Source organism: Neovison vison, chromosome 4 (genome assembly GCF_020171115.1).
Source record: "Neovison vison isolate M4711 chromosome 4, ASM_NN_V1, whole genome shotgun sequence".
Classification (NCBI taxonomy): domain Eukaryota; kingdom Metazoa; phylum Chordata; class Mammalia; order Carnivora; family Mustelidae; genus Neogale; species Neogale vison.
The window spans coordinates 20,307,689-20,330,180 of record NC_058094.1 but is presented as its reverse complement, the minus strand read 5'-3'; the positions used below and the strand labels follow the sequence as shown (position 1 = coordinate 20,330,180).

At 43.4% G+C, this 22,492-nt stretch overlaps 1 protein-coding gene across 1 annotated transcript; it reads right to left on the bottom strand.

Annotated features, from left to right (window-relative positions):
- Nucleotides 1-15,144: 15,144 nt before the first annotated feature.
- On the bottom strand, nucleotides 15,145-21,311 carry LOC122904346. Its single transcript, XM_044245049.1, is given in 2 exon segments — nucleotides 15,145-20,912; nucleotides 20,970-21,311. Coding segments are annotated over 2 exon segments (5,244 nt in total). The 3' UTR covers nucleotides 15,145-16,010.
- Between the last annotated feature and the right edge of the window lie 1,181 nt (nucleotides 21,312-22,492).

The window sequence follows — 22,492 nt, the reverse complement described above, 5'->3', positions numbered from 1 at the left end:
TTCCAGGGTAAATTCCAAGAAAAGCTTAGAATTCCAAGCTCCCAAGTAAATCAGCTATCAACAGTGTACTGTCCTTTCAGCTTTGTTAGAATCTAGTTTCTCAACTTCGTTGTTTGGATGTATAATAAGGTAGGAATTTGGTTTGAGAATATATAAAGGAAAACTAGAATTTGTCTATAAAACACACTTATTTTTTTTTCATCTGTATCTCCTTGTTCAGTTTAGCACAAATATTTCCCAATATTCCAAGCTATAGGTCAAGACATGGTTCTAAGATATTGAGAAAAGCCTGGAAAAGAACTGAAATGTATTCTGAGATGATAGAAATAAACATTTATCTAGCGGTTAGCATATGCTAAGCACTTAATTGGATGATTTGTCTACACATGCTCAAATAATCCTCATAATTACTCTCTAAGGTATAAGTAATCCGCCTTTTATGAGGACAAAAAGGACTCAAAGAGTCTATGTCAACTCTCCAAGGTCATGTAGCCATTAAGTGGCAAAGGAGGTGTTTAAAACATTGGCCTTTTTATTTCGTATCTCACATTTCTTCCACCTAGCCCTCTACCTTCAATGACCAATAGTCCAGGTTCAAGGATAGAATGGCCAGAGGTCCCCATTCAGAAAACCAAAAGGAGAAATTGGTAGAAAAAAATATTTTTACAGTTGGTACCTTGAATTCTTTTGAAGAAAGAATTATGTCAGGAAGTTACAATGTCTAGTCACTTAAGCAGGGGAAGGTGAGAACATGATTTGAGTGAGAAGAAGCTTGACTGCTCTGTTTGAGAGGAAAACAGGAATCTGGATTTGGAATAAATAATGAACATGAAAGGGAAAGAACAAAAGAGAGAGGGGAGCTGGATGACATGGCGGTGGTCTATTGCCTATAAAGCAATGTTGTCTATGAGAAATCTCCAGCAGCCAATTGTTCAGAAGATTTTTCATAACAAGAGATTACCTGAGTTGAGTACCACGTTATTTGCAATGTGTCATTACAAAAGCATTTTTTATCTTCCCAAACCTCCAGTAAAATCAACTCCACTCACAACCCTGGTATAAAAAGTGTCTAAAAAGCAAAAGAGATGCATTTCCATGTCTGCATCAGAAGAGATTGGTGAGAGAAGAGGAAGAAGACATTGGGGTCAGAAGGCACAGGGAATTAGAAGTAGAAATGCCCATGCGACTGTAAGAGGTCAGTGTGCATCCCCTGGATGTGGAAGAGGAAATGAGTTAATTTATGTAAATGTCAAGGAAATCACACTCCTGAATTATACCGGACCAGCTAGATTCTATTGTCATGATATCGGTTCCTTCTGCCCACCAGAGTCATGTAGGTAGAGGACATGTTTAGAAAGTTACTGACATCATGCCCTTTCAAATGCTCTGACACATGGCTGAGATTGGAAAATAGGACCAAAATTCCTTTCCCACACTCCTGCCTTTTACATGAAAACAACCGTAAGGAAATTAAGAGAATCTCCTTAGAAAAAAGCTGAGGATCCAAGGTCCAGGAAATTGTTGTGCTGTCCACTACCAATGGCACTATCATTGCATAAGATATTGCCCCCTTTGCAAAAAGTCCTTCAAATCATCCCTTTCTCCTGAATGCCTCGAAGTAGACTCTCTGCATAGTGTTTCTTCTCCTACAGCCTCTAAACACTGTATTTTGGCCACCAAGCTGAAAGAACCCTGATTATAACAATAATAATAGATTGGAAGGAAACAGAAATATCTAATTTTACCTTCCAGTGATTGCAAGAATCCTTTCTCCAATCGCCCCAGTGGGATTGTTATTCATCTTCGTGAACACATCCAATGATAAGGACATTTCTTAAGGAAATTCTACCTTTGGATAACATGAACCATCAGCAAGCATTTCCTCATACTGAGCCTAAATTTCACCTCTGGTGCTAGATTAGTTCAGGTATAGGTATTCTTCCTCTATCTGTCCTTAATTATCTGATGACAACTCTCGTGTCATTATTTAAGCCATATTCGATTAAGCCGTGTTCAGTTCTTTCAATCATTTGCAGATGATTTGTTATACATACCAGGAACCAATTTGGGGTACGTTTCATTTGCCAGTATTGCTCACAAATGTGTCATGTGTAGAAGGGTAACTATGCCCCAGAGGTGTTCTTACCTGAGCAAAATTCAATGATACCTTTATGGCTCTCTTCTGCAAACAGGTCCTTTAATAAAGCAAACTACAATGACTTTAGCTTTTCGTGTCATTATATCAAACTCCAAAGGTACTGAGATCGCCATTGTTCTACTATTCAACCTCGTTTTTTCTTTTCTGATTTTTTTAACCCTGTTTCTTTATATACATTATTTTTTACCCATTTGAAAAGTTTAACATGACTCAATGGATAATATCTTCCATTTACTAATTTTATAAGTACTAGGACCTATGTCATAATACTTCATAATCCTAGGGTAACATAGAAGAGTCAAAGAAATCATGTAGCTACGAGAATTTTACAGATTTTATACAATATTACTCAGGCTCATGGTTCCAACGATAGCATGGGGGTCACAGGGCTTAACTGCAACTCAGAAAAACGTGTACAAAGGTTTTATAGGTCTTATTAGTATAACCTATTGTTAATTCTGAGCTCAATTTTGTCCTCTCTTTACCATGGTTGTTCACTTAAAGTAAAGGCAGGGAAATAAAAACCTACCACTATCTCACCCAGGAACTTTGTCTCTTCCTTGGAGATTCTAGTATGTTTAAATGATCCCAAGGTAACTGAATTTTCTAGATGAGAAGAGATTTTCCTTATCGGAGAGATATTAGGAAGACAAAGTCATAGTATTGTTAAGAAAATAACTAGAAAAAAATAGAAAATGCTATTATCCAAAAATGTTGAAGAATGAACTAGACAGTGGGAGGAGAGAGAAATATGAGCTTCTCTAAGTATGCTTCTAATACTGCTTTAATATTAAATCTTTTTGTAAAGATTAATACCAGACCTCTGAGTCACTAGGCCTCTTTCCACAACACTATACTTCCATTTATATCATCTCAAAACAAGGCCCACCTCTCTGTCATAAATGTTTGAGTAACTTTTACATTATCTCTTCCAAGTAATCATCTAGATTCTGCTTAGAAGATCCCAGGGTAGGAAACTCACAGATTTTAAGTCAGCTCAGCCCATCACTGAAAAATTCATACCTCATTCTCATAGGAAGCTGTTGACTTATTGTTAAATTTAGAAAGTAAAATATAGAATTGTCTCTGGTCCTTATAATCACCATAGAGATTACATGTCCATATTAAGAAAGACTCAGAGTGAATAGGGACGAATGAAAAGAACAGGGGAACCATATATTAAATGACTTTTAAGAATCCTATCTAGAATAAATAACATTAATTATGGAAGAGGAAGAATGGCTTTCTTTATTTTAAACTATATCTCACTGCACTGGAATCCAGGGTCTAAATCTCCACCCACCACATGACACTCAACAAACATTTCATGGAGTGAATGAATGAATGTGAGATCTTCCTGTTAATACATCAGATCATTGAGACTTCACACAACAGGTGGATTTACTCTTCCACACAACAGGTACCATGTTCTCTTTCTTTGTTGGGAATGAGCTATTCTGAGTCCTTTAATAGTTCCTAAGATAATGTATTTTATTAACCCTTTTCATCCCCCAGTTGTAGCACTCACAAAGCAATATTCTAGGTGGGGTCTGGCCAAGGTAGATATGGGGGAGGGGAGGGTAAGGATGGTTGCCATGAAGAGAAGCCAAATCTTTCTGCCATTTGCCTGACTTGCCCTCTCAAAATCTCCTGAGAGTCTTTCATAGTATCATTCTCCACAAGCATTCTCAACATTCTTTTTCTACTCCCAAAGCAGTCACATGAAGACCTTTTATCTTCCACCTCTCCCCTGCCACAATATTGGATGTTCTTTCCATATTCTCACAGAACCATGAGCTCCCCTCATCCCTCAATTCCTTACCCTAATCTCTCCTTTGAGTGTCCTATGATGTAAAGGTACCCAAGGAAATGGGGAAAGCAGTTTCGAATACAGATCTTAATTGTTTGATCATTCATTTTTGACATCTTTTTGAAACTTGGAGAAAAAATATACTGTGAGGCTTCTTATGTATCTCCAAAACGAATTTAGCAAATCAATCCTTTGGAGGCCAACTCTTTTCTCCCCAGTAGAATGAAATACAGCTTCCAGCTTGAGTTATGTATCTAAGAATATAGCTTAACAAGACAAAAACTAAAAGAAAAACACATTCAGCTAAATTTCAAACTACAAAAGCATGGCACCCTCAGTATCGATGGGTAAACTTTATAATGACAGCTTTAATTAGCCTGGAATTTCACCAAGACATAAATTTACTCTTACCTATTTTTAAAAACAAGAATATTGATTTTGGACCAGCAATACATTCCTGTAATATCTGTCTTCAGTAAAAAGCCAAGACAATTCTAGTCCATTTCTTTTTGTCTTGAAAATGTTATGCCAAAATCATCATTTTGTTGGCGGCATACATTCTGATTTATATTCAATGAGAGTTGTAAAAGGCTTTTATAGAGGAGACAGCCGAGTGACATTTTTCTATAAATCACGACCATTTTTACTGCCACAGAGTTCTAGGGCTGAACTTCAAATGTAACCGTGCCGTAAACTCTGTGGATGGGACCACATTCTTGCTGAATGAGAAACATGTTTCCCCTTCCACCGTGAGCAACTGCACATTCCAATCAGTCTCTGGCAAATGAGAGCATCACAGAAACCCAGGGAACCATGCTCAGCTCTAAGGCAGCAGCCCATGAAATGCAGGTCACCCAGGACGCCTTTGAATACAGCTGTGCTTTAAGTTTCATGAGTCACTCAGATCGGTACAGATACTGGGCATTGAGCTGGAATAAATTAGGCATTAAGGACACCAAGAAGGAGGCAAGAGTAGGGGAAGCTAATTTTGTCGCACAGCAGTATTGTGGATCAGAAATAAAACCCTAGAGAAAGGAATCCTTTTTCATTCAAAAGGAGTCCTCCTTGGGATTTCTTCTAGCCACAGAAGTGTCATCGTTGTACATAACTCTCCTGAACACTCCAGTGACCACACCTGATAAAGGTAACTCTCTTTTATAAGAAAGTGGTCGAAAGAGAAAGGTACTGGAAATTAGAAGCTCTAAATTTTCTTGCAATCTGTCCTAGTGAAAAGAACCTGGGTTTGGAAGGCAGAAGGATGGCTTCTTTGATCTTGGAAAAGATATTAAATCTTCACATGCCTAGAGTCCTTATCTAGTTATAATAAGGTGAGGTGGTGGTGGGAGAAAGCCTGCCCTTTCTCCCGTGTTACAAGCATCCTCGAATGCACCGGCACATGGCGCCATCATCTAGCCAGAAACCTAGGTGTTACCCTTGAAGGCTCCGCCTTTCTTAGTCCACATATATTCAACCACAGGCCCTACTGATGCTACAATCTTAAAATAGTTTAAATCTGCTCACCCCTCTCCTATCGCCCCAGGTCACTCCAACCTCCTGAGTTGCTAGTATAGCCTCTTGATTGACCTTCCTCCTCCTAATGTTGTTCTGGACTTATTCTCATCCAAACTGAATTCTGGCCAGAATGCTATCTCTAGGATACCTGCAGCGTGCCTCCTGCAATCTCACAGAATGCTTTTTGTCTGATTTCAGCACGGCTCCCCTGCTTCCTTCTGGTTATGTGCTACCTGCAATGTCCTTCTCCATTTGTATTTGTTAGAATAAGCTAAGATAGCATAGCAAATGTTAAATAGGCAAATAAAACCCATTCCTCTCTTCTGTATCACCTGCCAGATAACAGTCCTGAGGAAGTATCAGTTCTCTTGGGATGATTCTGTTAAAGCTGTTATTCAGGGACCCCATTTGCTTCCATCTTGTGACTCTGACAATTCCTAGGGTCCCCCTCATATTTGTATCCAGCTGGATCGAGGGGACAGATCCTGGTGGACGGTACAGGATGATTAATGGGCCAATCCTGGAAATGACACCTATTGTTTCTACTCCTATCAAACACACCCTGGCCAACAGCAAAGGAGCCTAGTTAAGTGCCCAAGAAGAAAGGGGCATGAATTTTTTGCAGATGACCTGTATATGTCCTTTAAGTTAAAGGAGAGAGAAGACGATTTGTCATCACTCTTGCTTTTTGTTAGAAAAGGTTTCCAAGTGGCAGAAGGGGAAGAGTATTAAGAATGTGGGTTTCTGAGACAGACTAGTTTAAATCTTGGCTCTGCTGCTTACTGGTTGGGTGATTTGGAATAAATCACTTGGCATCCATGAGCCTCAGTCAGGATAATAATATGGCATGGACTTTTTTGCAAGGTCTAAGGAAAATTAAATATTTAAAAGCAATTAGCTCAATACTCATCAAAAAGTGGTTTTACCAAATGGAAGTCATTATTAATAGCTATTGACTGGGAGAAATGGAATTAGGAAGAAAGATGAGAAAGAAAGGCTTTGGGATTAAGTGGATTCTGCTCTCAAATACATTTGGCAAAGTATTTAACATATTCTAGACCTTTGTTTTTTCATTAATGAGAATAAAAATGCCTTATACCGTAAGGAATTATGAGGTTCATATGAGGTTCATAGACTAATGTAGGAATTGAATGAAATATGCACATAAAGTGTTTTATATCATGTTCCACATACAGTAAGTGGTTATGCATGACAATTTTGATTAAAGAAGTAAACTTAGTGTATCAGGAAGAAGAAATGACTTATGTGGTAAAAACATTTTTCTCCTTCCAGAGGGTGGGCATAACTGAAAATTTCAAACTCTCCCCTCTCTCTTTCAACTCCTGTTAAGATTTTTAAATTTTCAAACCACAAAACTCAAGTATGCAAAAAATGTAAGTGTTTTTCCTAGTTTCTGTCCAAAACTCCTATGGCACCTAGAGCAGAAATTGGATTTTGCAATTTCAAGGAAAATTCAGTCACTCTAATTCAAAGTAAACTCAGTCGATGTATAGTTCACACTGAAAAAATAAAATAATAAAATAAAATAAAACGTATGGTTTAACACCTGCCCCATTTGTGGTAGCCTCCAACAATCAAGGGGTCTTCAAAGTTACGTAGCATCCAGAGTAAGACATGGTTCTCGGTCCTCAGTTATCCTTGCTGACTTCCACTGAGGCTTATAAAGCCCCATTCGATTTGGGTTTTCCTTAGACTTCCGTTGTCTTCATTTCTATCATTCATGTTTGGTCCCTGGCTTTTATTGTCTGTTTCACCCACTTCCATACTCCCATCCACTGCTGGTATCTTGATTTTAGGGGTCCCATGGTATGGCTGGATTGTCTAACCCAATTCTCTGTAGCTAAAGCAGGACGGCCTCACCTGTCTCTGTTCTGGCCCCCATGTAGCCATCTCCTCTACTGTTTCCAAGCCACATGGTTCCCAGGCTTCAAAGGAGAAGATCAAAGCCGTGTTCCATTTATTTGAATTTACCTCAAATTGCTTGGGAGGTGTATTTTCCCTCCCTTTATGACTAATCCTAGAAGGAAAAGGGCAGAGCCCCTCAGAGAACCATTAGCATCACACTAATTGGCTTTCCTTCAGAGTATCTCTTTCCTTCCCCAGCTCAGAGAATTGTTTCAAGTTTAAGATATTTCATTAAACTTCACTTTTGAGACTTGAAAGTCATGAATTGTATGTCTGTTTCATTGTGACATTTCTTTCGTGAAAGAAAGAAGGCTTAGGTCACACTTCCAGGATCACTCTATGCCTACATTAGGTAACTTACCTGTCATTGAGAAAAGAGGCATAATGGAGAGTGATATTGTCCTACAGTCACCAAACTCAAGACACTTAAGTGCAATGTTTAACGTCTTCCAGGTCTACTGATTAAGCTTCCCTAACCCTATGAGAAGCCAGTCCCTCTGGGACTCAGATGCATTCCCTTTCGAAGTTATGCTCACTTATTTTCTTCTACACTTTTTTCTCTGAAGTCCCAGAGAGTAAATACTTGAAGCTATGCTGGCCATACAGTCTCTGTCTTGACATCCAAACTGTGCCATCTTAACCTAAAAGCCTAAAAGACAATACAGAAACTAATTGGTATAACTGTGTTCTAATAAAATTTTATTGATGTACACTAAAATCTGATTTTTTTTATTTTCCACATATCACTAAATAGTATTCATTTTTTTAAAAAAATGTTTAAACTATTTACAAACATAAAAACAATTCCTTGCTCCTGGACCATTAATAGTCTACAAAAATAGGGAAAAAGCCAAATTTGGCCCGTGGGCCATAGTTTGCCAGTCTCTGCTCTTCATTATTTCTCTCTTAGTACTTAGCAGACTAGTGACAATTATTTTACATGCTGTAGTGTCTTAAATTCTTAAAAAAATTTGTGTCCTCTTAACTCTTCATGCCTTTCTCGCTAATATATTATTTCTTTGTTGATCTTCTCAACAAAATTTCTTAAATTTTTTTCTACACATTCTTCCACATATTCCTCTCTCAATTATTTTTCCCATCATCCTAATGTAGTTTTCATTCTGCCACCATAAAACAAACAAACAAACAAACAAGCAAACTTCTCTTGCAAAGGTCATCAATTACCTCTATGTTTTCCAATATAATGGTACTTTTCAGTCCACATTTTGTTTAATTTCTTAGCGGTTTTCAACACAGCTGACCACTCCCTCTCTGAAACACTCTCTTCTTACATATGAAAATAGCTGTATGCTTAAATCATTGAAATTACACTGTGTGTAATGCGTCTCTCAACTAACATGTTCCTTCATTAAGATTTAAAGAAGAAAAAAATAAGTCACCAGAGATATACCAGCAAACCAGGAAAAATTCTTTGATTGTCACTGCCTGCTTTCACTTCAGGGAAAGATCCTTGGACCCTGATGTCAGAAACCTTCTCAAATGGCTACACCCAGAAGGGAGAAACTGGTTTATAATTTACTACACTTGTTAACCATTGTTTCTTATTTATCTGAATAGAAATACCTGTAATTTATTACATGATTCCTTGAGCCTAAGGCCTAACTTTGGGGACACACCAGCATCACCACCTCCTGAACTAAGTTGAATCCAACTGACCCATTGTCAGGACTTAGAACTCATTCTATGAGACAGAACAAACAGCTTTTAGGATGTGAATATTCCAGGGGAGTTTTAGAGAAAGAAACTCTAGTGCCTTTGGGCAGTCCACCACAAAATGTTTCCCAGTGACATATTGATTATTTTGAACTAAGTTACTTAAGAAATTTCCATGGCAAGAAGAATACTATGACCTTCCTTTTCTCCAGAAAGAAGGAAGTAAATCTCCCATTTGAAAGATACCACCTCAAACACCGGGAAGAAGAGAGACATTCTCATTGTCAAAGAATTCAGGTCCAAGAATTCTGTATAAGTAAATTTTGTTACTTTTATCAATTTGTAATCCCAGATCAAATCATCTTTAGAACTCCTTACTAATTTTAGCATCTGAAAATGAAAAACATAATTGTCTCATAAATTATCCAAGATTTATACTTCTTTGTCTAAAATGTAGACAATCTGCCTTCCCTGATCATTCTTTTTTTCTCAATTTCATCAGCGGGACTTTGTGCACATGCAATAAAACTTAAGTGTTTTTATCCTATTCAAAGAAAGAAGGAAAGAAAGAAAAAAACACTGTTTTTGCTTATGTGACTTTTAGCCCAACTACCCCACTAGTCATCCCTTCTCAGCCTTTGCAGCTTACTCTCCCACTTATGCCCCAATTTCTGGGTCTTCTTCCCTACTTTCACCCTCTATCAGTGTCCTCAGAGTCTTATCTACAACCCGTATTCCAGCAATTCCAAAAATGTATACCTCTTCTGCCCAGACCACTCCTTTGATCTCCAGACTCCTCTAACCAATTATCTACTTAGTGTGTCCCTGCACATGTCTAAGGGACATCTCAAACTTGACAAGATCAAACTGAATCACTGATTTCTGTCCCCATCTGACTCCTCTTCTTCCTCCAGCCTTCCCCAATATATGGCTCTAATCATCTCTAACCTTGACTTTGCTCTTAGCCCCCCCGCTGGACCTACCATGTGCTATTAAGTCCTATCAACACCACCTCTAAAATTTCTCTTAAATCTACTCAGTCCTTTTCATTTCCAATGTGTAACTCTCATCCAAGCCACCACCTCACTTAACAAAATTTTTGCAATTATTTTTTCCCAGTCTGCCTTCTGTGCCTTGGCCTTGCTACATTCTCTCTACACAGAATTGAGGGTAATCTTTTTAAAACACTAATTAAACCATGACATTCATTTGTTTTAAAGTTTCCTTTGGCTTCTCATTGCCCATGGGAAAAATCCAAACTGCCTCCCCTGATCTGCAGTATCTTGCAAGACCTGCTCTGTCCTCATTTTATGCCTCCTTTCCTTTGATCCCTATCTCCCAGCCACTGTCACCTTCTGTCAGGTAGTCAAGTATAGCAAACTCTTTCTGACCACAGTACCTTTGCATATGATGCCTTCTCTGCTAGGCACATTGTTCCTATGTCTATTTAAATGTTTTCCTTGAGGTTTGAGGTCTTCCATGGATGAGATTCAAAGGAGGCCTTCCTCTCTTGACATTGACTCTACTCTCCAACCTAGCTTAGCTCCTATCACTAGTTATATTAAAAATAAACTAAAAATAGTTTATTTCTATGGATAAAATGTAATAAGTTATCTACTAGTGTTTTCTGTTTACTCTTTGTCTCTCTAAGTTCCACGAGGTCAGAGATCATATTTTTCTTCTTCATGCTTGTGTGTACAACATCACGCATGATACCTGATGCATAGAGAGTAGTTAATGAATGAACATGCGTGCTCATAAAAAAAAAAGGTTCAGTCTTAGAATGTTAAATATGATGAACTGTTAGAGACACTCCATCTAACCTAATTTCCTCATTTTCCAGGTAAATAAACTGAAACCCAGAGCATTGTTAGCAAGTTGAATAAAGTCATAGCTTAAACAGGATTAGGATCCGGTTCTTGCATTTCCAGCCCAGGGCTGTTGGTTCTACATCACAGAGGGCAAGGCTTAGAGATCATAGGAGTAATCTTGGTTCCGTGTTTCATTCCCTTTTCTTTATTAAGGTTAATGTTTTCAACCTTTAAATAAGTTCCTAGAGGAGGGGCACAGTCCTATTAATCTACCTAATGTGGCAAAAAGAGAGATAGCTGCATAAATTTTTCCAGACATTTTGTTTATAGCCCTGAAGTCAGTGTCCAATAGCATGTAAATTGAATTTAACCTATTTTTAATATTTCGAACCATAGTTGGTTCATGTTTTCCATATAAAAACTGCAGTTCCATCTTCGCCTTTTGCATTTCCATCCTCTTTTTCCACCGTCAAGTGGTCTGGCTCTTCCATGAGCGTGGCAGCCAGATGACAGATGCTCTTCCAAATAACCCCAGGAGTGGTTTCTCTCGCTGCACCGGGGCTGGGCCGCCAGCTCAAGAGGATGGAAAGGAGTTAGAAGCTGGGTGCCCCACTTTATAACTCTGGCTCTGCAGCAGATTCCCTGGGTCACTCTGGACAATTTGCTTAAAACACCCTGGCCATGGGACCCTGATGTGTAGAACTCAGAACTCAGAATCAGCTCTTCCCAAAGTTTCCAGCCAGCTCTAGTCTTCTAAATGTAATTTTCTGTGTGTGTTTCTACACATAACATGAGACTTTGTACCCTAAGATGAATGCATCTGGTCTGACTCTCTCCTACTGAGAACTCGTTTTCTTCCTTGATCACGTGACCTTCTTAAGGAATTTTAGGATTCCTAAAAATCTTAGGCACCCCTTAAGGAGCCTCTTCTCAAAATCCAAACCACTTCTAAGAATGTTCATTTCCTTTTCACAGTTTTGCTCCAGCTGCCCCAAGGTGATGTTTGAAGCAAGAAAATGCTTGATGCATAGTGGAAATTGATTACCCAGTAGGCAGCCTCAGCACCTGCTCTGGGCAACATTGAGCTCAACCTTTCTCCCCAGGAATTGCAGTCTCTGAATATTTCTGGGAAATGCCTAACAGATGCCTTTCCGGACCCCTGAGGGCTGTTCTTCCACTACCAATGACAGGTAGATATATGTTTAAGTACCCAAGAAGAATGAACACTTTTTTCTGAAGTATTTCCTTTCTTGCTTAAACTGAAGGCACTAAAATGACATAGTAATATCCTTACCCTTATGTCAAAGGCCACTCGATAGACAGGCTGCAGTAAAATGAAGTCATTCGTTCTTCCATTCACTCATATATTTAACAAAAAAAATTTTTTTTGGTAATTACTGCATGCCAGGCATTGTGTTATGTGCTGAATAAAGTATTAATCAATGCTCTCAGAAAACTTGGTCTCCTACCAATGCTGGACAAATAAACAAGCAACTAAGTTCAAAGTAAAAATTGCTATAATTTCCTTTTACAGACTTCATGGCTGTATTTTTGTTTGCTTGTTTTAGAAGGGTTTTTATTTTTTTTTAATTTTTTATTGTGTTATGTTAGTCCCCATACAGTACATCGCTAGTTTTTGATACAGTGCTCCATGTAATCCATGCTCTCCTTAATACCCATTACCGGTCTGTTTTGAATGATGTATTGGGGGTCAGGGGGTCTGGATGTCATCACGGTATTCTTAGTGTGAAAGCCTAGAAAGGAATTAATCCAGTCATGTGTTCCATGAGAAGTACAAGATGGGTCCAGAGTGAGAAGGTGGAGGAGTGGTGATTTCCCCGTTATGATGTTAGAGAATATCATTACTCCTGGGTGAGGTGTGACCTTCATTTCAGCCTTCAATTTAATACAAAAAAAATGGTTTGGGGTTTAAATAATATTCAATATACATACCATAAAGCTGAGGAATGAGAGATGAAGAAGCAAAAACAATATTTATGGTTAGTTAATTTTTTTGATTAAAAAATGTATTTTTAGGTTCACAACCAACATCTTGAAAGACTCACTTGTGTTTAAGCTATAAAAAATAAATGGAGAAAGTTGAAGTCATGTGGCCATGCCCAGACCGCTCAAATGACAGGAAAACTGACATAGCCGGTTGCTATCTAGTCTACTTTTTCTACTGCTCTGGATTTCGGTGTTATCCATCCAGGGCAGAAGAGTATAACAAATTTAAATAATAGTCAATGATTCTTGGCTCACTCTTGTAGGCTCAATAATGGCACCCCCAAAGTGTTTACATCATGCTTTCCAGAATCTTACAAACATATTATTTTATATATATGACAAAAAGGACTTTGAAGAAATTTTTAAATTAAGATGGGGAGATTATTTTGGGCTATCCAAAAGGGCCAGTGTAATCGCAGTGGTCCTTATAAGAAAGAAGCAGGAAGATCAAAGTCGGTAAGAGAGAACTCACCCAGGGAAGCAGGGTTTGGAGCGATGTGGCCATGGGCCAAGAAATGCTGGCAGCCTCTGGCTGGGCCAGGCAAGGAATAGAGTCTCCTTGAGAGCCCTTAAAACCAAGCAGTCCAGCCTGAAAGATCCCCCCCGGGGCTCCAAGCACCCCGGAATGGACCCCGTTTTAGGAGGAGACCCCCGGACCCAAAAACCAAGCCGAGTCCGCTGATCAGATGCAAACAGCACGAGGTTTATTGAGTAGACACAGGTACCTGCGGGCGGTCAAGTCTTAGGAGGACTCTCGCGCGCCAGCCCTTTGTTCAGGGCCTTTTTATGGGGTACGGGGAAGCGAAAACATACGTACAGAAACAGAAACATAGTTACAAAGTTTTCATTGGCTGGTTTGAATATAAGGCATACTCGGTGTTTGTAGATTGGCTTTGAAGGACCCCAGCGAGCGAAGAGAAAGGTGGGGAGGGGGAGTGAGGAGGGGGAGTTGGATCTTATTACTCAGCAGAGAAACATCCTGCCTACGTGACTAGGTCCACATACTTAGGCGACCCCCCCCCTTGCCTACGTGACTATCTGCGCGTAACAGGCCGTGCGCAGCAAGTGTACCTATTTCCCCCGCAACATGCCGTTGCCCCCCCCCCTAACTCCAGGGCTGTGCTGGGATAAGGGAGGATTGTCCAAGTAGGGGGAAGGGAAGAGGGGTCTCTTCATTCCCCCATTTTCTTTTTGGCCTGAGTAAAACCTTTTACTTTATTAGGGGCCAGTCTCTCGCTGCCCTACTGCATGATATTGTTGGGTTAATACCATGGTTTGGACAAGCGACAATCTATCTTTTATAAATTGGGTTAACCTGTTAATGATGCATGGCCCAAATGTTAGAATTAACATTAAGAGTATTATAGGTCCTATTAAGGAGGTTATTAGGGAAGTAAACCAGGGTGAACGATTCCAAACTCCTTCATACCAAGACTGTTGGGATTCAAAGTCTCTCTTACGCTTATCTAGCCTTTCCTTCAATTTGTCTAGAGTTTCTGTTACTACTCCAGTCTGGTCAGCAAAAAAACAGCATTCTTCTCTAAGAGCAGCACATAGGCCACCCTCTTTTAGGAACAGTAGATCTAAGCCTCTTCTGTTTTGTAGCACCACTTCTGACAGGGAGGTTAGGGATTCCTTGAGGGCTCGAACTGACTGTTCTAAGGCCCTAAGATCTTCATTCATAGCATGATGTAGAAGTAGGTATTGGTCTGTTCGGACCAGGGCGGCTGCCCCAGTACCAACCCCGGCTGCAATGCCTCCTACTCCCAGTAACGTAGCCAGGGTGATTAGGGTGACAGGTTCACGCCTTACTCGGCGAAGATCACTCCATTCATGATAGCTAAGAACCAATTCATCTGAATGGTAGGTTATTCGAGGCCATAGTTGAACTAACACACAATAGTCAGTAGTCTGGTTTAAGGCAGCAGTAGATACACAAGGGGTTAAGCCTGTGCTACATGCCCAATAGGTTCCATTGGGTGGGATCAAATAATAGGAGCCAGCCCATATTTTATGGGTCGAATTACAAAGTGTTTTTTAACATAGTGAGGCGGGGTGCCTATACATAGTCCCGCTCCTGAAACTTGTGAGAGGGTTAGGCTATGATCTTGTCCATAGCATATAGCGCTGGGGACAGTGGAGTTAGTATAGTTGGCAGAGAGGGCTATGCCCTCATAGTATGGAGGGCTTGGGTTAAGACATAGCCAGCAATTGTTTGCTCTTTCAGGACTGGAAAGATTAAGTGCCTGATAGGCCCCTTTTACTAGGTTGATAAGCCTGTCTCCTGTTTCAAGTATTTCCGGGGCCTTTTTGGTTTGTATAGCTGTGGGAGTTGCGGAGGTTAAAAGTGGTGTTGGTCTTGGTGTTGACCTTAATCTTTGGGGAGGCCTTTGAGGTGGTGAGGCGAGAACTGGATTGGGTCCTATGGCGGCCCTTGGGGTTTCTATAAGAAGTTTTATGGTGAACGTTAGGCCGTCATCATAACGTTCTTTATAGAGTCTGAGGCCCCAAGTATATCCCTTTACCCAATTAAGTTGTTTCTTTCCTGCTTCGGTGAAGGCTATTTCAAGTGGGTGACACCATTGATTGTGACAGGCTGGGTTTTGTGTCCATTTGGGGCTGCTCCTGGCGTGAGAATAATTTGCCCTTACGGTGATATAGTCCCAACCTGAGGTGGGCTTCCAATAAGTGTCACCAGTGGTTTCGCAGCCCCAATTGTGACAGAAAAAGTGGGATGCCCCCCTGCATGAGGTCCACTCTCTGGGTCTGTGAAACCCAGGGCATACATAGAAGGTGAGTGTCCTTAACATACTTCGCTGACTCCAGTCCCCACAGCCTCCCCAAGGATCCAACCCGAGTCGTCCCCGTGGGGACGGTTGTGAAGGCGGCTTCTGTAGGTCAAAGTAATTTTCTATATCCCAGTTGGCTGGAGCTCCCATGGCTAACTTACAAATGTCAGGGTATAAGTTAGGCCACCAAGTGAATGGGGCATGCTGCTGAGAGGTGTTCCAAATTATTTGTCCTGTTTGCGACAGGACTTGCCAGGTGAGCTGTTTTACATGGTGAGGGGACCCATGGGAACTCGGAATGCCTATAACAAGAATAGTCAGTGTTATGATCGCACGAGTCTTATCTTTAGCGGATTTTGGGTGCGTTGAACTCGCCATCCCTCCTTGAGATCGGGTGTTTCCGAGTCGTCTGGTCCCAGATGGGCTGGTTTCACATGAGAGGCGTGGATCCAGGCCGCGATGCCGTCGACTTTTAGCGCCGTCGGGGTGGTTAGGAGTACAGTGTAGGGTCCCTTCCATCGGGGTTCAAGGCTCTTGATCTGATGCCTGCGGACCCAGACGAGGTCGCCGATCTGGAATTGATGTGGCACAGTAGGATTTTTTAGCTGTTCCCTATAAGCTGCAGCCAGTGGCTTCCAGACTTCTTTCTGACCGATCTGGAGTGCCTGGAGGTGAGCTTGTAGGGTAGCACGATCAGCAAAAGAAGAAACATAAGAATCAATAGGATTGAAAAGGTTTACAATAGGGGGTGGGGCCCCATACAATATTTCAAAAGGAGTTAATCCTAGGGGCCCGGGGGTATTCCTGGCCCTATATAGGGCCAGGGGCAGGAGGAGGACCCAGTCTCTAGAGCCAGTTGCAAGCGTTAATTTAGTCAAAGTCTCCTTGATTGTTTTATTCATTCTTTCTACTTGTCCTGAGCTCTGGGGTCTATATGCACAATGCAATTTCCAATTAATCCCCAATAACTTGGCCACTTTCTGACTTACCTGGGAGACGAAGGCTGGACCATTGTCGGTGCCTAATATCTGGGGCATTCCATACCTGGGGAAGATTTCTTCAAGTAGTTTTTTGGTGACCACATTCGAAGTCTCGTGCTTGGTGGGGAAGGTTTCTACCCATCCTGAAAAAGTGTCTACGAAAACTAATAAATATCTATAGCCATAGAGTCCAGGTTTTATTTTCGTGAAGTCGATTTCCCAGTGAACACCAGGGCGATGTCCTCGAATGCGCACTCCAGGGGCAGCATAGGTTTTTCTGGTATTTACTTGTGCACAGACTAAGCAATTTTTAATTATGGATCGCAACGCCTTGTCTTGGTTTAGTAACAAGTACGGTTGGTGCTCATTATTTAGGAGGGTTTTCATTTTGTTTTCGCTCAGATGGGTCAGTGAGTGCAAAGATTGGACTATATGGTGAGAATACAGAGTGGGCATAACAATTTTTTCGTCCATGGTATACACCCCTTCTTTTGGGTCCCATGTAGCCCCCATTTTCTTTAGCAGCTCCTGATCCTCAGAACTGTATTCCATAGGTTTAATATTTTCTTGTGGGGGCCATGTGCTCAGGGTAAGAATGGGCCCGGTCTCTTTTTCCCCTAGGGCAGCTTCCTTAGCAGCTTGATCTGCCAGTCGGTTTCCCCTTGCCACTGGGCTATTATCCTTTTGGTGACTCGGGCAATGCATAATGCTCAACTTTTGGGGCAGGAACAAAGCTTTGAGCAGAGCCAATATTTCAGGTTTATTTTTAATTTCTTTTCCTTCGGAGGTGAGGAGCCCTCTCCTCCGATAGATTTCACCATGTACGTGGGCCGTAGCAAAGGCATAGCGACTGTCGGTATAAACGTTCAGTTTCTTACCTTCTGCCATCTGTAGAGCCTGAGTCAGGGCGATGAGCTCTGCCCGCTGAGCTGATGTCCCAGGGGATAGCATCTTGGACCAGATCACCTCTGTCTCATTAGTTATTGCAGCTCCGGCTCTTCGCTCGCCATTGTGCAGGAAGCTACTGCCATCTGTATACCAGGTGTAGTCCGCTCCCTTGAGGGGCTGGTCCGTCAGATCCTTTTGGGTGCCATGGACCTCAGCTAGGATCTGGAGGCAATCATGTGTTTCCGTAACCTCGGGTAAGGGGAGTAGGGTGGCAGGGTTGAGCGCCACCACGGGTCCGAACTGTACACGATCAGTGTCCAGAAGCATGGCCTGATAATGAGTCAGGCGAGCATTGGAAAGCCACCTGTCTGGGGGTTGCTTGACCAAAGCTTCGACCGCATGGGGGGCCAAGATGGTTAGTGATTGGCCCAAAGTTAGTTTGCCCGCGTCTTTGACTAAGATGGCGATGGCAGCCACCATCCGCAGACAGGGTGGCCAACCAGTGGCCACAGGGTCTAGCTTTTTTGACAGGTAGGCCACTGGGCGCTTCCAAGGCCCTAGCCTTTGGGTTAGTACTCCCTTGGCATAGCCCTGTTTTTCATCTACGAACAGTTCGAAGGCCTTAGTCACATCTGGGAGTCCCAGGGCTGGGGATTCTAATAAGGCCTTTTTGATGTCGGAAAAGGCCCGTTGCTGCTCTTCGCCCCAGTGGAACTGAGCCCCCTGCTTAGTGAGGGAGTATAAAGGGGCTGCCATTTCCGCAAACCCAGGGATCCATAAGCGGCAAAATCCAGCAGTTCCCAGGAATTCCCTTAGGTGGCGTGGGGTGGTAGGTGTGGGAATGCGGAGAATAGTCTGCTTTCGTGCCTCAGTGAGCCATCTCTGTCCTTCTCTCAGCTGATATCCCAAGTAGGTGACTTGTTTTTGGCATATTTGGGCCTTTTTGGCTGAGGCCCGATACCCTAATTGTCCCAGTGCCTGTAAGAGGGCTTTAGTGCCGTTCAGGCAATTTTCCTTGGAGTTAGCAGCCAAGAGGAGGTCATCGACATACTGAAGAAGTACCAGGGAAGGATGCTGCACCCGGAAATCAGCTAAGTCTCTGTGCAGCGCCTCATCAAACAGAGTGGGACTGTTCTTGAAACCCTGGGGAAGCCGGGTCCAAGTTAACTGTCCTGAGAGCCCTAGATCTGGGTCCCTCCACTCAAAGGCGAAGAGTGGCTGGCTCACTGGATGTAGCCTTAAACAGAAAAAGGCATCCTTTAAATCTAGCACCGTATACCATTTATGGGAAGGGGGCAGGGTGCTCAGTAGATTATATGGGTTGGGCACAGAGGGATGTATGTCCTCAACTCTTTTGTTGACTTCTCTTAGATCCTGTACTGGCCGGTAATCTCCTGTGCCAGGTTTTTTTACTGGTAAGAGAGGTGTATTCCAAGGTGACCGGCAGGGAATTAGGATTCCTTGATCAAGAAGCCTCTTAATATGGGGCCTTATGCCTTGGCGGGCTTCCTGTGACATTGGATACTGCTTTATTGACACTGGGGTGGCTGTTGCCTTAAGTTGGATTAAGAGAGGGGGCTGTTGACGAGCCATCCCCATGCCCCCCGTTTCCGCCCAGGCCATAGGGAATTCTCTCAGCCAAGCTTCATTTTGGACCTCTGGGGTCTGTTCAGGTTCATATAGTCTATATTCCTCCTCCAAATGGAGGGTCAAGACCTGTAAGGGTCCTCCATTGGGGCCTGTTATTGCCGCCCCTTCTGGGTTGAAGTGGATTTGGGCCTTTAGTTTGGTTAGAAGGTCTCTCCCCAGTAACGGGTAGGGGCAATCGGGTACGTGTAGAAATGAATGCGTCACCTTACCGGTAGCCAGCTGGACCCTGCGTTCCGTGGTCCATCGATAGTTCTTTCCTCCAGTTGCTCCTTGTACCCAAGCAGTTCGGTTGCTAAGTGGTCCTAGAGTCTGGGTTAGGACTGAATGCTGGGCCCCGGTGTCGACTAGGAAGGTAACTGGCTGCCCCCCGACGCTTAAAGTTATCCTGGGCTCAGGGGGGGGCTCCTGGCCCTGACTTCCCTAGTCTTCCAACGTCAGTAGGGAAGTCAATGGTTTGGGCGTCAAGGGTCCTCTGAGATTCTTGGGGTTCCTGGGACACTCTCGGGCCCAGTGTCCTCTTTCCTTGCAATAGGCACATTGGTCTCTGTCTAATTTGGTCCTTCTTCGTTCTCGCTCTCCCATCCTGACTCCCTCTCTGTCCTGTCCCTGAGTAACTACGGTGGCCAATACCTTAGTCAATTCCCTGCTCCGCTTTTTATCTCTTTCATCCTGTGCCTCTTTCATTCTTAACCATATTCTCTCCTCTTTTTCTTCCGGAGTTTCTCTTTTATTGAACACCTTTTCTGCCTCTTTTAATAAGTCAGAAAGTGTATACCCCTGTAGCCCTTCTAATCTCTGTAATTTGCCCCTAATATCAGGGCTTGACTGCCAGATAAAGGACATTGATACACTAGTTGCTTGCCCTTTATTATCAGGGTCATACGGGGTGTACATTCTATAAGCCTCCTTAAGTCTCTCTAGAAAGGCAGAAGGTGTCTCTTCCTTTCCCTGTATTACTTGCTTAACCTGAGCCAAATTAGTGGGCCGCCTTGCGGCTGCTCGGAGACCCGCTATGAGCAACTGGCGATAGAGACGAAGGTGCTCCCTACCTGCAGAAGTGGCGAAGTCCCAGTTAGGGCGGGTTAAGGGAAAAGCTATGTCGATCTCATTAGGCAACTGGGTTGGTCGCCCGTCATCGCCCGGTACGTTCTTTCGGGCTTTCAGAAGAACTTTCTGCTTTTCCTCCGAGGTCAGCAGGGTCTGCAACAGCTGTTGACAATCATCCCAAGTGGGTTGATGGGTAACTAGAATAGATTTAATCAAGTTAGTCAGGGTGGCGGGGTCCTTAGAGAAGGGAGGGTTATGTTGTTTTCAGTTATAGAGATCAGAAGCAGTAAAGGGCCAGTACTGTGGCCGACCGTTAGGACCTTCCCTCAAGGGGAAAGCTTGGGAGACTTGACTTGGTGGCTGTGCACGTCGGTCCCTGAGTCGCCCCGCAATGGGTGACGCCAGGGAACTAGGCTTTCGCTCTTCTGTTGTGGCCTCCGGGTAGGGAGGGGGTTCTTCCGTTAACAGGTCGATAAGAGGGGACTCAGTGTCTGGAGGCAAAACGGGAGCAGACTGAACAGGCTCGGGAGCAGGCTGAACAGGCTTGGGAGCAGGCTGAACAGGCTTGGGAAGTTTTGGGGATTTATCCTGGAGTGGGGTAAGGGCAGGGTAAAGAGAAGAGGAAGTGGGAGTAGGTGGGGGAGGGGTGGGTTGCGCAGTCTCCCTGGAGGGCGTGGTTTGGGGGTGGGACAGTTGCTTTTTTAGGGGAGGCGGCGCAGTGGGGGTGATAGGGGAGGAGCAGGGTTTGGGAAGGAGAACAAAGGGCTGGACCCAGAGTGGGGGGTCTGAAACCAGAGCCCTCCAGGTGACGATGTAGGGCACCTGATCGGGATGCCCATGGGGTCCGGGGCTGAAAACTTTGGCTTCCACCTGAGAAATAATATCAAGGTTAAAAGTGCCATCGCGTGGCCATCCCACATTGAAAGTGGGCCACTCGGAGGAACAAAGGGTGACCCATTTCTTTTTCTGTATTTCCACCGATTGGTTGTTTGCCCAGTCTCGGACGTCGCTCCAGTGGCTTAGGGTCAGACTTAAAGGAGTAGTCACTGTCTGTTCCATAATTTTAAGAAAAAAAGAGTTATTATTACAGAGACAAAGACTAGACTCAGACACAGAACAAACAAACGCGCTGCGCGATTTTGGCGCCAAACCGAAAGCAAAAACTCAAGCGGAGATTCAGGGGGTCCGGATTCCCCCTCTCCAACTAAGGCCGTGTATCCCTCCGATACTGGCCGAGCTCCAAATGCCCCGCTGCCCCGGGGCATAGATGTCCCGAAGGACTCAAATGTCCCGCCCGGCGGGACTACAAACGCCTCTGGAACGTCTTCCAGGGCTGTGAGGGAGAAGTCCGAGCCCGTCAGCTCCTTCTGGCCCTCACCAAATACAAATGGATCCGATCGAACCCCAAACCAAAACCAAACGCGTGCGCGAAATTACAAGTAACAGATCCAGACACCACTACAGACACAACGCGAAATCACAAGTAACAGGTCTAACTATAACCACAAACACAACGAATATAGCGCTGGCCAGCTTACCTCCTGACAGTGGGTCGGTGGTCCCTGGGTGGGGGTCTCACATCCCGGACGAGCCCCCAATGAAAGATCCCCCCCGGGGCTCCAAGCACCCCGGAATGGACCCCGTTTTAGGAGGAGACCCCCGGACCCAAAAACCAAGCCGAGTCCGCTGATCAGATGCAAACAGCACGAGGTTTATTGAGTAGACACAGGTACCTGCGGGCGGTCAAGTCTTAGGAGGACTCTCGCGCGCCAGCCCTTTGTTCAGGGCCTTTTTATGGGGTACGGGGAAGCGAAAACATACGTACAGAAACAGAAACATAGTTACAAAGTTTTCATTGGCTGGTTTGAATATAAGGCATACTCGGTGTTTGTAGATTGGCTTTGAAGGACCCCAGCGAGCGAAGAGAAAGGTGGGGAGGGGGAGTGAGGAGGGGGAGTTGGATCTTATTACTCAGCAGAGAAACATCCTGCCTACGTGACTAGGTCCACATACTTAGGCGACCCCCCCCCTTGCCTACGTGACTATCTGCGCGTAACAGGCCGTGCGCAGCAAGTGTACCTATTTCCCCCGCAACATGCCGTTGCCCCCCCCCCCTAACTCCAGGGCTGTGCTGGGATAAGGGAGGATTGTCCAAGTAGGGGGAAGGGAAGAGGGGTCTCTTCAAGCCTACACCTTGATTTTAACCCCAGAAGACTTATTTTGAACTTCTGACCTCTAGA